This window comes from Protopterus annectens, chromosome 2.part0, assembly GCF_019279795.1.
Source record: "Protopterus annectens isolate FY-2018-M chromosome 2.part0, PAN1.0, whole genome shotgun sequence".
NCBI lineage: Eukaryota > Metazoa > Chordata > Ceratodontiformes > Protopteridae > Protopterus > Protopterus annectens.
Window position 1 is genome coordinate 45,055,591 of NC_056728.1, and position 15,518 is coordinate 45,071,108.

Consider the following 15,518-nt stretch of genomic DNA (forward strand, 5'->3'; position numbering starts at 1 on the left):
GATAATGTACCCCAACGTACCCCAACATATAACCTCAACTCCTGACTTCTCTCTCTGCAGTCTCAACTTTAACTATTCTATTACAAACATCCCGCCTCCTTCATCTCTACCATACTGACCTCTTGCTGTCTCTTTAACTTGACTCTTTCTTCCTATAGCCCTGCTGCTACTTCCTTTCTACCCTGTAGTCAACCCACTCTGCTAAAAAAAAAAAAAAAAATTCTACAGAAAGTTTATTCTCATGTGTTATTTAAATACTTGTCATCTTTTACTGCCACATTTATACCTGATTGTAAACATCATCTCTATTTTTGCTATTTATTTTTTCTTTAAATGTGAATGCACTGCTCATATCATTCTGTTCTATGTCGTTTTTCTTTAAATGTGAATGCACTGCTCATATCATTCTGTTCTATGTCGTATTATTTTACTTTTGTATGTAACTAATGCGGAGCTTTTCTCCCCGGGCCTCAACTGAAAATGGGCTCTTTATAGGCACAGTGGACTTTCCCGGTTAACAAATCCAATAAATAAATAAATAATGACTATAAGTAAAGACATGGTTTTTGCACTTTGGAATGCCATAGCATATTGACTAGCCTGTTATAGGTCTGTAAACCAAAAACATAGCTAGATTGGGGTGAAGCAGGCACAACTGCCAGATGATTGTTTACAAATGTTTTTTTTTTGGGGGGTTTTTTTGTTGAAGGAGGTGCCACATCAGGGAATAGCACAGGGTGCCATAATAGCTACCTACGGCTTGGCTCTAAACATCATTTACAGCAAATACTGTTAATATTTTCTTGGTAAAGCACCTCCTGTCCAATGTCATCGCATTGATTTTTCTTTGTTAGCAGAAACGACAGCTGTCACTCATTTATTTTTTCATATGTACTTACTTATGTGTTAAACAGGTGAAGTTTATTGGTCCATGTGACACTTTTCAACCATGACCCAGACCATATGCGAACACCAAAATAAGCAGTACAGTAAGGTGTTGCTTAAGAAAATTAAAAAATAAAAAGTAAAGTGAAATGTGTCCAGTTACTATACTTAGATCTCGGTAATAAAATGCAGTTAAAGAACTTTAGAGGAGCTACAGACATGCCCTTGCTCATACTCAGTACACACACCTATGGGGATTTTGAAGGCTCACCAGTTTACCTAACCCATTTCTTGAGCAGTTGTTTATATTTCTGTGTCAATTTTTAGCTAAAGGTCTAATATGAAATATTGATAACCAAACAACGGATCGATGATACAAGTAAAAACTGATAAACCAAAACATATCACCACGAACCAAGTTGGAAACACGTTTTGGTTTATCTAATATGAAATATACAGAAATGCCAAGAAATGTGATTCTGAGTTACATGACAGTTTTTATACATAATATTTAGCTGTAGATGAAAGCCAAGATGATATTAATGTCCAGGCAACCCAGTGGGTCTGACTCCACCACACAGTCATGTTGTCCATGTAGAGAGAAGCACTGATTCCAGCAAAAATAGTGTTGATGGGCAGGAACAAAACAATATGCAAAGTGAGTAGTAACTATGTTCCTTTGCAAACTGTGGAAGCAACTGAAGAAACATGCTACTTTTATTTTTTTTTTGAGAAAGAAATCCTTAGCAGATCCTCAGCAGACTTGATTTCTCAATGAAGGTACAGAAGTCTCTTAGCTTGAAAGCAGGTAAGTTAACAAACAATAGTATACATACCTAAAGAATTGTTTAATGTAATATTTGAGTCCATAAATACTGGAAGTAAGCCATTATAAGTACATCATAGAAAAAGACTGAGTATTAATGGATTCTATGTAAGATTAAGACATTTCTCTTAGTTGTAAAAGAACAGTTTTTATATAGTTTCAGTCTACAGTGATAACAGAGGAACAACTTAAGAGTGAGCCAAAGAGTCACTATGGAGCACTGGATTATGTCAAAAAAGTGAACATAAGCGGGATGAGAAGCAGTAGTGAATTTAACGTTGAAAAATAATGCTGCAAAACATATACCAAGTTGATCTATGTTCAGCCATTTGATGGAACCTCCACTGAACGGCTGAACATCGAATCATATCCATCAAACATTCATTCAGTGATGGTTCATTTCATCGACGGGGAAAGTAACTAGTTGGCCACCACTTCCCTATCTGCCCTTTTCCCCACTGTATTGTGGTCTCAGAGTTGGTATATATAGTTAGTAGGGTGTGAAACACTGTGGTGGGGTACACAGAGAAGTGGTGGCCAACTAGTTACTTTCCTCGTCGATGAAATGAACGTTCGATGAATGGGGTTCAATGTTTAGCTGTTAGATGGAAGTTCCATTCAATGGCTGAACATAGACCCATAACAAGTATTATCAGAACTGCAGATTATAAAAGAATACTTCAGTAGTACAATCATTCAAAACAATGTTACTTTTCTGGGGAGCTGAGGCACATTATAAGAGATTGTTAAAACGATTTAGAGAAAGAGAACATGTGAGACAAAACTGTGTTCCTTTATGCAGACAATGTTGTAAACACTGTGACTTGTGGTTCGAGTGTGTGGGCAAGAGAAGAAAGCCACAATAGTTCAGATAAACAGAGAATCATTAACAGGTAACCAAAAAAATCTGAGCGAATGTACTGCTGATGAAGTGGTTCAGCAACAGAGAAAAACTGATTAGGAGACAAAGTAGTAAGAAGGAAGATCGGCTTTCTCCCTTACAGTCTAGATCTGCAAAGGAGCGTGATGAGAGTGAGGCAAAACAGAAAGACAGTGGAACAAGAAGCGGAAAGGGTTACTATGTGGCAAAGAAAGCAGAAACTAAAGTGACTAGAGAAAGAAACGAGCTTATCCTTTTCTATCCTGATATTAAATGTAAAATGACTGACAGCTTGGCAACGATTAAAGAGTCAAGCATGTGACATTATTTCCCTACAGGATGTAATATTCAATGTTCAATGTTTAATGTATATATATCACAAACTCTAAGCCTCCTGAGAGATCTACATGAGTTAACCAACAACCACAGGGGAAATGAAATACCTTTTATTACCAAAATAGTCATCCGCTACATCTTTGAATATCTCACGAGTATCAGCTCTTCTAATTCTTAGAGGTTAATCCAGTCCATAGTTTACCTGCTGTGTCATGGAATGACCTACCTAAAAATAATTCTACACTGGAGCAATAACAAATAAACCATTGTTTTGAATTTGACTTAAACTTAATGTCTAATGCATCTGCCAGAGAAGTATTTTTCAAACATTTGTAAATTTAAATAAGATCTCATTGTATTAGTCTGTAACTAACTGAATACAAAGACAACTCTGACAACCTGCTCATACAGCAAAATGCTTAATTAACCCTTATAATCTGCCTAGTAAAATACCTCCCTTAATTCCAGTCTAACTAACTGAGATCATTTTGTACTCACAAGTCGTCACACAATAATCAATGCAAGGTCCAAACATTATCTTATGGAGTTTAAGAAGGACTCCTTCATCCCTGCTGTTGCATGATTGCTGAAGGCACAGAGAAGCATCATGTTTACAGCTTCAATAACAAAGTGTGTAGGGAGAAAAATGTCCCTAGTCCCCAAGGTACCTAGAGACAGCAGGCATTATGGCAGGCGTCAGCAGCAGGCTGACAAGTGTGCATGCTAATGGCACTGAAAATGGGTAATGCCTTTACTAATGTTGTGTATGGACAAGTACCCCTTTTACGGTGTCTAAGGAGCATTGCCTAAAACACATACTGGAGCATAACTGTGGTTACAGTGGCATGTAGGATTTCCTCCATGTTGCAGCAGACTTCTACATGTTGTACTCAGAGAATCATGTATTCTGCACCAAGCACAATATAAATTACTTCTCCTGGCCCCATGCACTTGGTTCCTGAAGATGTCGGCATGGTGCCAAGTGCTTCTGTGTGTCCACAGTGAATCTGTGACAACCATAGATCTCTGCAATTGAATTTCACTTCATCCAGGTATCTCCAACCAAATGTACCTGCTGGGAAATATCTCTCTGCCTAACAGCCCGAACCCTATTTAAATACTTCTTAAACAGTTAGAAGTAGAGTTCATAGAGATATTTTTAGTAATTTTGGTGGTAATAGTTAAACCCTGTTAAAAGAACAGCTATGTGTAAATCAGAGGATTGGGGAGGGTACAGTCCATGATATAGCCTGTGGTGTACTATAACTTGTTAAATTTGTTTTACATTTGGAATAAGATGAATATGGAGAAATAGTCTGGTCTGTAGGCCAACAAAGAAAAACATACAGCTTTTTTGGGACAATTTTGACTTATTGCTGTTTCCTTTTATTATCCATGATTCAGATGTTTTTGTTATTTTCCTATCAAGCATTTAAAATGTTTTTTTCCCTGTAATCCTTTATTCCCTTATTATTATACTGCACAAACATTCGTAGAATACAGTTATTTTTATCATCAGCTCAGAAATGAGAAGCGTACTTGGTGTTCTTATCTCCCTGATTTAAATAGTCTCTCTTAGTTTTTCCTTGCAGTGGCTTATGTTTTGAACTATTGTCCCAGATCTCCCTCCTCAGTCAGGGCTACTTTGCTGAAAAATGGCTTATACTAAGTTTCATCTAAAAAATTTGTAGAAGAATCTACCATATTTTCTTTCTCTTCAATTAGCCATCATCACTGAAGTATTTCAAGGTCATAAGCAGACCACGCCATTTCTCTTATAGTGTTAGCATTTTCCTGCCACTGTTAATAAGTCCTGAGCTCCTCATACTAAGGTAATTATCTAACATGGCAATATGGTCATCTGCCAGACGCAGCTGCTTCTTTTTGGTCACCTTTGCAAGAAACATTACTTATTATGCTTCCATGTGGAATAGTTACAATGTTTATTCCTGATTCTATCCCAGTAGCTGCTTTGTGATGCATATGGGCTATGCAAATTGCTACTGAAAATTAAGACAAAAAAACCCAAAACATACAAAATCCATATTTTGTGGGGGACCCACATCCCTTAAACAGGGTGCTGTACCCCTTGCACTCTGCTAAAAATGTATTTATAGCTCATAGGTCACTGCATGTTGAAGACACCAAAACATGGACTTAAAAATATCTGCCTAATGCTGGGAAATAGTGATTTTCCACATGTTAGAGGCTGGTGAATGTCTACCTGATAAATTTGTCATTGATTAACAGTTATACTGTGCCACAAAGTTGTCCGCCTCTTTAATATGAATATGGTTTAGGAATATATGACTTCAAGAATGGTATTTGGTTGCATTCTTAACTTATTTTTCAATGACTCTCAGTCAAGCCTGTTTTGATTCTTGGATAACTGTCAATAGCTTTGTTAATGTATCACAAGAGTCTGTGGCCTTAGAATTAATTCTTTTAGCTTCGAGCATGCCTGGAGCATATTGGTGGCTGTCTCCAATATAAAACAATGTTTGGTGACTGCCTGTCTGATGGAATGGGCTCAACCATTTGAAACTCACTGAAAAATAAGTTAAGGGCATAAACCATATTCCAATCTATCAGCACATCTTGTTCTCCCCAAATCTTACACATTGGTCAAAATACTCATTCCTTAAACCTACCATACATTGAATTTCCCTTATCACATAATATACCACCACATATTTCACATCTGTATACAAAATGCACAAATTGCACTCATTTTCTGGAGGGGTTATCACTGCTAGAATTAGGAAAATCCTGAATAGAACCCAAAACCCAGCTTGCTCTACTGACCACTTGGAAAAGAAGCCAACAGATGTGCCAGCACTCTGGACAATGCCAAACTATTATGTTTATGGAAGGGGTTTACCTCACCTACTTGGTCTGACTTTCATCAGCCATGACAATGGCGTTTCTTCCCCACACACAAACATACCAAAACTGACAGAAAATTCTTTGCAGGATAACTTTCATTATGAAGTGAGAGGAGAAGCATGATGGTGAGATATGGTGGGCCAGCAAATACAAGTGGCAATTGGGCTTAAACAGGTTGAAAGGGGACAGGGGCACTGGATGTTCGGCTGAGATAAATAAATCAAGGAGTAAGAGTAACTAACAAGGAGAAACAAAAAATAAACAGGCTTACCTGTAGGTTGGGATGTCTTGGAAAGGGACAAACATTTGAGCTGTTATATTCAGTTCATAAATAGTGGAACTGATGGCATAGGAATTTGTTTCCAGATCATAACTTTGACTGTTTGCCACAGCAAGGAATATTCTCTCTCCAAGCTGGAACACCTCCCAGTCTGTAGCACCAAATGTCTACATCAACAACAGATGAAAAAAAAGTATTAAGGTTTTACATCACTGCAGCTAAGTGGCCCACACATATTTAGTTATTCTATATATTTATTTAGGTTTGTTTACCAGCGTAGTGCACCTATTACAACTGAACATTTTCAGACAAAACTCAGATTAGTACATTACAGTGAATACATAGTTAACAGTAAGGGAGAACAAATACAAGGCAAAAAAATAATACATTTGTAAAAAATGATAGTAGGGTTTAACATTAACACATAGTTGATTTGAAGCAATAATACAGGGTTGTAATTCTTCATATAGATGCACTTGAGCAGCATTTACATAGTAAACCAAGCACACAATCTTTTATTTTAGTAACCTTTTATAAATGGAAAATTATTGTAGATTATTTGGCATAGGTTAAACTACACAAAATTGATGTTTAATAGCACACTGTAACAGTTAAAATGTTGATTTATATATATATATATATATATATATATATATATATATATATATAAAAGCTATATATGAGTTTAAAATAACTCTGGTAATGCATGATTATTGCCCTATTCTCAAATGTATTTATTCAAATGTATTTATTAATCAGTTAGCGGCACAATGTTTTGCTTTCTACTAAAGCAAATACGTTTTAAAACAACTTCAGGTGACTTCTGATTCTACCATCTAACTGCTTTACAGTCCATGACAGTTTCTGCTGGACTTCTGGAAAATAATTCAGCTAAATGATAATTTAAATAGGCACTATTTATATCTGTTCTGCCGTTCTCGTTAAAGAAAATAGCAACATTCAAAAGAACACTTGCAGAAACTCGACTTGTAAGAAAACTGCTATATGGAATGATAGTTATAGGCAACTTAAAAGAACAGACCACCCTACTAACAACAACTTACCAGAGAATAACATTAGCAGTAGCAGACAGTGATTGTGCCTTAGAAAATAGAAAACTGGTCACCATCAAAACAGGCTGTAAAGTCATGCTGGCAATTTATAAACTTTCTAGAATGAAAGTATGTGGGATTTTTCCTGTGATTTTGAACCATGTATTATGTTGCATGATCCCTTTCTTTTAAGCAGAACAGCGTCGCTGCTTGTTTCTGCTTGAATGCACTCTAACACTAATTCTTTTGGAATTCCAGGTTGTGCAATAAAGTAATATACTTCTCTCCCTCTTTTAATTCCCTGGACTTCTCTCCCGCTTTTAATTCCCTACTCTTTCTTGTTCACAGCTAAGGTCTCTGAACATTGTTTTATCTGGGCCTTCCTTCGTTTTTGTATAAATGTAAACAAAACAGGGTTGCAACCTTAATAGGTATCGTTGTATACTTACAAGTAGATTTGATGTTGGATTATAGTAACGGAGTTTCACCATGACATACTCTACTATGAAACTAAACATATGTTCACATAGCACAGATGGAAATGTTCAAAGCTCCATGCCTTAGCCACTTATTGTTTTCAGTCAGTAAGTAAAGTTTTACTACATCAGTTATGACTCAAGTTGCATGCGCCATGGTTTTGTAGTAATGGTCATTATTTCTATGCTGAGATGACACATTCAAATTCATCTAACATCAGCTATAATCTTAGTTATGTCCTTTGACCAAAGTAAGACATAGCTTGGCCTTATATTAAACAATTTTATTGTTCATAGGGTTTTGTACTAGTTACCTGAACAACACACATTTCAGCACTCTATTTTTATAACATGACTGTTTCAAAAACTTCCTTTGATTAATAGCACTTCTTTAATTTTACTGGGGAAGAGTTTTGTAGTATAGTCTTCTAGAGCTGGCTGTAGGTTTAGACATGATACAATCCTATATTCTCTTCTGCACCCAAGTCTGCAAGCACAGAGACAGGTACAGTTTGAGTGCAAACCTTGATACTAGACACGAAGTCCAGAAAGCCACTGAGAAGCCCAATATACTAGGAGGAATTTAGACTCCCGATAAAGGATTGCTGTACTAAAAGCTCCAAGGTATTTTTATCATTGCCACTTATTAGTATACACATGTAGGTGTAGAGATTATCACAGTTCATCATCTGTTAAAAAAGTTTTTGAGTACATTTACTTTTAGATTGATTACTGTTAAATTTATTTTGTTTATGATTGTACTTAAATTGCTTTCTGGTGAATTTCTCTTGATTGTGTGGGTTAATGTGTTACACACATAGGTTCATAGGTTCATAGGTTCATAGGTAGGTACTAGGCTATCTGCCCTAGGGCATTTATAAGCCTAGCCAGAGTGTTTCGGCTTTCTCTGCCCCATTGATTAATTAACTGATCCTCTGTCAAGCAGAGTCAATGAAGTGATCCCAGGGGTGTATTTTCTGTTACCCATCCACTCATCAAGGTTTCTCTTGAAGAGTGTTAGTGAGGGGGCTCTGCCTGATGTAATTTATGTACAATTTGTGTAATGATGTACTTAGAGTGCCCCTATCATATCCTCCTACTTTTAACTCATCCATACAATATCCACCTCTTTTTTTCTTCCTGTACTCCTTTATCTTCCTCCCCTTCACATCTTTCTCCCTATTATATCACTACACTTGTACTCTTATTGTAAAAACTTCTCCAAGATGCCTCTCCCTAATCTCACCAAGCTAACACTTACAATCATACTATCGACTACTCTCATCTCAACCTACCTTCTTACCCCCCTTGAAAAATTGCACTATTTCCATCTTAACCATTCCCACAAACAAACTGCAATCTACACATACATATCCTTTGATAGACATGCTAACATAACTTCCAATCCCAGTTACCTACTACCCAAATACCATAGACTCTCCCACATTAAACTTAACCTACCCTTAGAAAAAAAATCAAAACTGTTAACCTACCTTACATACAACTCAGGAACAAAACTAAATAGTCCCACCTTGAAAGATGGCGATGTTCACCCCAACCCTGGCCCTACCAACCCTACAACCCAAACAACTCACCCCAATCTCAATAGCTCTCTCCAAATAGGGCATCTTAATATCCAAAGCATCAATAATAAAGTAGCGCACCTTCATGCCCTCTTAGATATTCACTCCTTTGATATCCTCTGCCTCACTGAGACTTGGTTGAAACCAGAAACTAAAGATAATGAAATTATTCCCCAAGGCTATAATATAGTGAGACAAGACCGAACAAAATGTAAAGGTGGTGGAGTAGCAATTCTATTTAAAAATGGACTTCATATCTCTACCCTCCCATCTAATCCAACCCAGGATAGCAACGCAGAAATCCTCATTACTAAGCTTCAAATCAACATAAACAAATCTTTATATATTATCTGCATTTATATACCACCCAGAAATAATATCACTACAATTGAGACATTTCTTAGCTGGCTGTCTTCTACTTACCCCCAAGAAACTATAATACTAGGTGACTTTAACAAGGACTGGAAAAGTGTTAGTGCTGAAAATCCTACCTCTCATATTAACCTCCATGGATTTACCCAAACTATAACCTGTACAACCAGGATTAACAAACCTAACAAAAAAGAGAGTACATTAGACTGGATTCTCATAAACAAAGTGAAACAATCTTACAAAATAGGAACCCTGCCTGATGATGTAAGTGATCATTCCTTGACCTACATTACTGGAGAAAAGAAAGACTTCCCAAACCTCCCCACCATTAGAACAGCACGCTCTACCAAACACTTTAAGGCAGAATTATTTCAAACTGACCTTAAAGCATGCAACTGGAACCCATTAAAATCCCTCCCACTTGAAGAGGCAGTACAGTATTTTAACACACTGCATTCTTATCTATCCTGGACAAGCATGCTCCCAAACGTTCCATTAGAATGAAGTCTAACCCAGCCCCATGGCTTTCAAATGAAACTAGGAATCAAATTCTACTTAGGAACAAAGTCTGGGCTAAATGGAGAACCTATAGAAATAGCTCTGATCACCTATACTTTAGGCAGCTTAGAAACAGCACAAAAAAGGCTATACTTACAGATAAAAAAAAACTACTATTGTAAACTTCAGCAAACTCATCAAAATAATCCCCAACAGTTCTGGTCTTGCATTAATAAGCTCCTTTCCCCAGGCAACTCCCGAACACCCACCCCACTTGATGCAGATCCAAATACTCCCCATCTAACTGCCAATACCTTCAACTCTTTCTTTACTGACACTATACAATCTCAGCTAGTCAACTTATCTCAGAAAACTCCAGCATTCCCATTGACTTACCACACTCTTTATCTAAATTCAAAATACAACCCATCTCTACTTCTCTCATCTATAAACGTATTCTAAAACTTAAACCATGTACTCCATCTGCTGACCAACTTCCTTCCCAATTTCTCCAAAAAGCAGCTAAGGAAATTGCTTACCCTATATCTATCCTTATAAATAGGACAATCCAAGAAGGTACCATCCCAGATATTTGGAAAATATCCCACATTATCCCCTTACATAAAGGCAGGAACTCCAATGATTACTCTAACTATCGGCCAATTGCTCTTTTATCACCCCTAGCTAAAATTAAGGAAAAATGCATTCACAAACAACTTCTATCCCATCTCTCTCAGCACAACCTAATAGCACAATGTCAACATGGCTTTAGACCATCTCATAGTACCACTACTGCCCTTCTATCCTTCACAGATACCATCAATAGAAACCGTAACAAAAACCTTCTCTCATCTGCACTCTTCATTGACCTTTCTAAAGCTTTCGACATGGTTAACCATACCCTCTTAATCAATACTCTGGAATCTCTCTCCTTTGATTCTCTAGCCTTAAAATTGTTCACATCATACCTCAGCAATAGACAACAAGCAGTCCTCTGGGAAAATCAAGTCTCATCCTTTTTGCCTGTTACTATTGGGGTCCCTCAGGGCCCTATTGTTGGACCACTTCTCTTCTCCTTATTTATTAATGATCTCCATGTAGCAATTCCACAAGCCACTTGTATTCAATATGCAGATGACTCCACACTAATATGCTCATCAACCTCTCCATCTGAACTATATTCTCTTACGCAAGATGTTTTCAACACTGTAGAAACATGGTTTTCCAAATGCTGTCTCCTTCTCAATGCTAAAAAAACAAAACTCCTTCTCTTTACACCCACCACTAGGTCTTCCCCATTAGACTTTTCAATCTCTTCAAATAATGGAACTGTTATTCTCCCTGATACTACCACTAAACTTCTAGGAATAACCATTGATAATAATCTCTCATTTGATTACCATATAAACAACACCATTAAAACAGTAAACAGAAAAATAGGCTCCCTTTACAGAATAAAACCCTTCTTAACTTCGGCAGCCAGAGCCAAGATTGCTCATTCCCATCTAATCTCAACCCTCCTATATGCTTCACCTATATTTACCAACCTTAAGAAAACCAACCTAAACAAATTAGTTACCTCCTATAATAACATTGCTAGATTTGCCACTGGCAATCCCTTCAGAACCCATCACTATTCAAATCTTAAACAACTAAATTGGCTTGAATTCCAAAACCATCTGATTATCCCCCAACTTACAATTGCCCACAAGATATTTTACCAACCCAATAATACCCCTATACTCTCAAAACTCATAGTCCCATATAATAATCTGAACTCCCTACGTTCTTCTAGCAAACTTCTTGCCAGCTTAACAAAGTCTAATAATGCAGCTGGTGATTCTCTATTTACCAACACAACAGGAAAACTCTGGAACCTACTACCCACTGAACTAACTCTAACTACATCCTTGCCACTCTTTAAACAAAAACTTAGAAAACACCTCCAAATGCACTGGCTATGCCCTTGTAGTAACCCTGACTAACCATCCTCTTCACCCCTCTTTCTTCCTCTTCTTTCCATACTTCCAAACTTCTACATGCTGTTGACTTGTAAATAAGACTGACTCTTTCTAAACTCTAATCAACTTAGTGTTTAAATAATTCTATCTCATATGATCTACTGTACATAACTCTTACTATTCTGTTTTTGAGTTGTCTTAAGCTGTATTCTGCTCTCTGTAAGTACTCACATTTCCCACATAAAATACAGTGTTTACCTTTACCAGGTCAACTAATCTTATGAGGAAATGTCCCACCACATTTCCTGCACATGGAATCGTCATGTTGCCTTGGTTTTATTCGCCATTCCAGTACTGTTATACAATTTTCTTAGGTGTTTTGACATAATAAGCAATAAACAATGTGGAGACATTTTTTTCTATTTCTTCAATTCTCTTTGCCTATCTATATAAATTACATCACAGCACAATGTTTCATTCATAGCTATTATATTGTTTTACATCATGTTATAGGTGGCAGTTGATCGATTTTCAATATATGCATGCTGATATATGGTTTCAAGTCCCAAAGTTTCTAATTCTGACAATAACTTATTCAATATTACTGTCACCATTATTTTTTCACAACAAGAAAGTAAACTTAAGGGTCTGTATGGCTCTGAGTTTGTCCTACTCCCCTTTCCCTTAAAGACAATTTTAACAAGTGCATGTCTCTGATTTTCAGGAATCTCCCCACATTTATATGATCTAGTAAATAATAGATGTATTGGTACTATACTTCTTGCTGAAGTGTTCTCAGGTCATTACTATTAATTCCATCACCTCCCTGTGCTTTGTTTGGATCCAGTTTGCACAGTTCTTTTTCAATATAATCTAATTTCACTTCTGTATCTGAACTTACCTGGTTCTCACTAGGACAATTTATTACCCCCTTTGTGGAGCCAAGCAACTTTGCATAATATTTTGTAAATATATCTATAATCAGTTGTATCTGGGAATAAATTTTAGATAGAAACTACAGACAGTTTATCAGTTTGTATGTTTTTACTCATTCTACATCTTAATTATCTATTGAATGGTTTCCTATTATGCTCAATATATTTATTTTGTTCACATTTTTCTTTATCTTGTCTCACACTATGTTTAATTTATCTGTCCAGCTTGCTTATTTCAGTTTTCAAAGTTATGGTTCAACCTCTTTCTATTTCTTATATTTTTGTCTCTCACCTTAATCAGGTATCTTGTTCTTATGAATACATATCTTCCTGATGTTGTATGCCTGTTAAACATTTTTTTTTATTTTATGCATTCAATTTCTCTTTCAAAACTTTCAACACTCCTTCTGCAGTTTTTCCACTGACCTCATCACTCCAATTAGTTTTATAATGACTGTTTTGCTTCCATATAATCTATTATTCATCTTCTGTGCATTGTTTTAGATTTCAGTTTGGGAGAATTATCTAGCAACAAATTAACCTTAATAACCTTATGATCACTGCACATCAACACTAGTAAAACCTGACATGAAGTATCAGTAATTTCTTTAGGCACACAAACAATGTCTAGTATGTTCCACTCCCTTGGAGACTTTTTCTACAATCTGAAACAATTGTTATTCCTGAATATATGTTAATAAGAATGTCCTTATTAATGTTGTTGAATCAATATTATTCCAGTCTGTTTCTGGTAAATGTAAGCCCCCAGTCACTATTATGTTTCCCTTCTGTGCTTAATGCAAGAAATGGTTGAATTCCTCTAGGTTGTCAACATGTGACTTTGGTGGTCTATATACCCCAACAAATGTTATATGTTCCAGGGTTGTATTTATTGTCACAGTTACACAATCCATAGTATAGCTATTATCATTGAACAAGTAATAATCACAGGTCTCATAACTATCTTTAATCCCTATCATAACACCTCCACCTGATTTTTTGTTAGAATATCTGTTGCAGTAAAAACATTTATACCCTGAGAGAACTGGCTTCCAGTCATTGTTCTTTAACCATGTTTCACAAACAATAACAACATCAATCTTGTTGGAGCATAGCAAATTTTCCAATAAAAGTATTATTAATGCTTTTAGCATTAACAATCATTAAAAGATGCATTAAGTGTTGCTATCTGTGAACTGTTAAATGTTTGTCTTGTCTTGTGTTTGCCAAGTTATGCAAAATATCTGCTGCAAAAATTGTCTTCCCTGATCTTGACAAGTGCAGCTATTCTGTCTGAACAAGTGTGCCCCAAATTAGACTTAGATGCTCTGCACATTTCCATTTTTTTAATTTAGGTATATATCCATAAAAATCTTTTCATTCACAGTGATCTGACACTCTTTTGTATATGTGATTTGTGAAAAATATGTCTTAACACCCGTACAAGCTATGCTATCTAAGAAGGCTTTAAGTTCCCTACTAACAGTCAGAGAGTCCTTGCAAATGTGATCATTTGTACTGACATAAATAAAAACAGATTCATACTTCCTTACATTAAGGCATTCACAGCTTGTCTTACATCCTCTATTTTTGCTCCTGGTAAGCATAACACCACTCGGTTTTCATTATCTTCTCTCAAATATAAGTATTAGTTCCTCTAATAACTGAATCTCCAAATACAACAAGATCTTTTCTGACCAGATCTGGAGAATCTTCAACTTCTAATTCAGTAATATATCTGCTCTATCAATTGTTACAAAAAATGATCTTCATCACCATTAGTCTTATTAATCCCACTGTTTTTACTGGCTATTGCATTTGCAAGCATGCAATTCTCATCCAGCTGGCTTTGTACATCCACAGTCTGAGCCATGTTGTCAGCTTCTGTCTTTTTCCTCTTTTTTCTTACAGTAATGCTCTTCAATCCTTCCATGATCAGTTTTGATTCCTTTTTTTCACCTGCCCCTTGGCTCTTTTTCTGCCTTCTCTTTTGGAGAAATGATGCCTTTTTGTATAGACTGCAGGTTTTCTAATAGAAAAATGTTATCATTTCCTATAATCTGTGTGCTACATAATGAAGCAGTGTGCTATTTTAGTATGCATTATCTTTGCTTTACAGACATTTATCATGCCCTTTTCTTCATCATTATTTGTTGTGAAATTCTTCCCTGCTTTCTTTTTTATTTTCTTCTATATGCTTTGAATCCTCAGATTGTTGAATACTTGTATCCAGAATTCCAACATTGTCAGTCATATTATCTTGTTCAATAGGGGTTGAGTGATCTTTACAGACAATAGCCACTCCCTTTCCTAAATGTGTTCTATTTGTTCTTCACTTAACATTATTTATCTCATCAGTCCAGTCATTAATACATGAAATAACAGTTCTCCAGGCTGTACCATTTGCACAAGTGCAACCATCATCAGTAAGTCTAGATGGACTACTAATGATGCAAGCAAATCATCCAACTTTTGACGTGGCACATTGACCACCAGTGTTATCAGGAGTTACCTTTAAATAAGTGTAGCATTTAATGCACTCTACAGG

General features: G+C 36.2%; 1 protein-coding gene across 1 annotated transcript in view; it reads right to left on the reverse strand.

Moving 5' to 3' along the window:
- TSPEAR (thrombospondin type laminin G domain and EAR repeats) overlaps window positions 1–15,518 on the reverse strand; it is a 219,749-nt gene that overhangs the window by 25,138 nt on the left and 179,093 nt on the right. Inside the window, exon 10 of the mRNA XM_044060283.1 lies at window positions 6,085–6,260. Within this exon, the coding sequence (XP_043916218.1) occupies window positions 6,085–6,260 (176 nt within the window). The remainder of the gene's footprint in view (window positions 1–6,084; window positions 6,261–15,518) is intronic.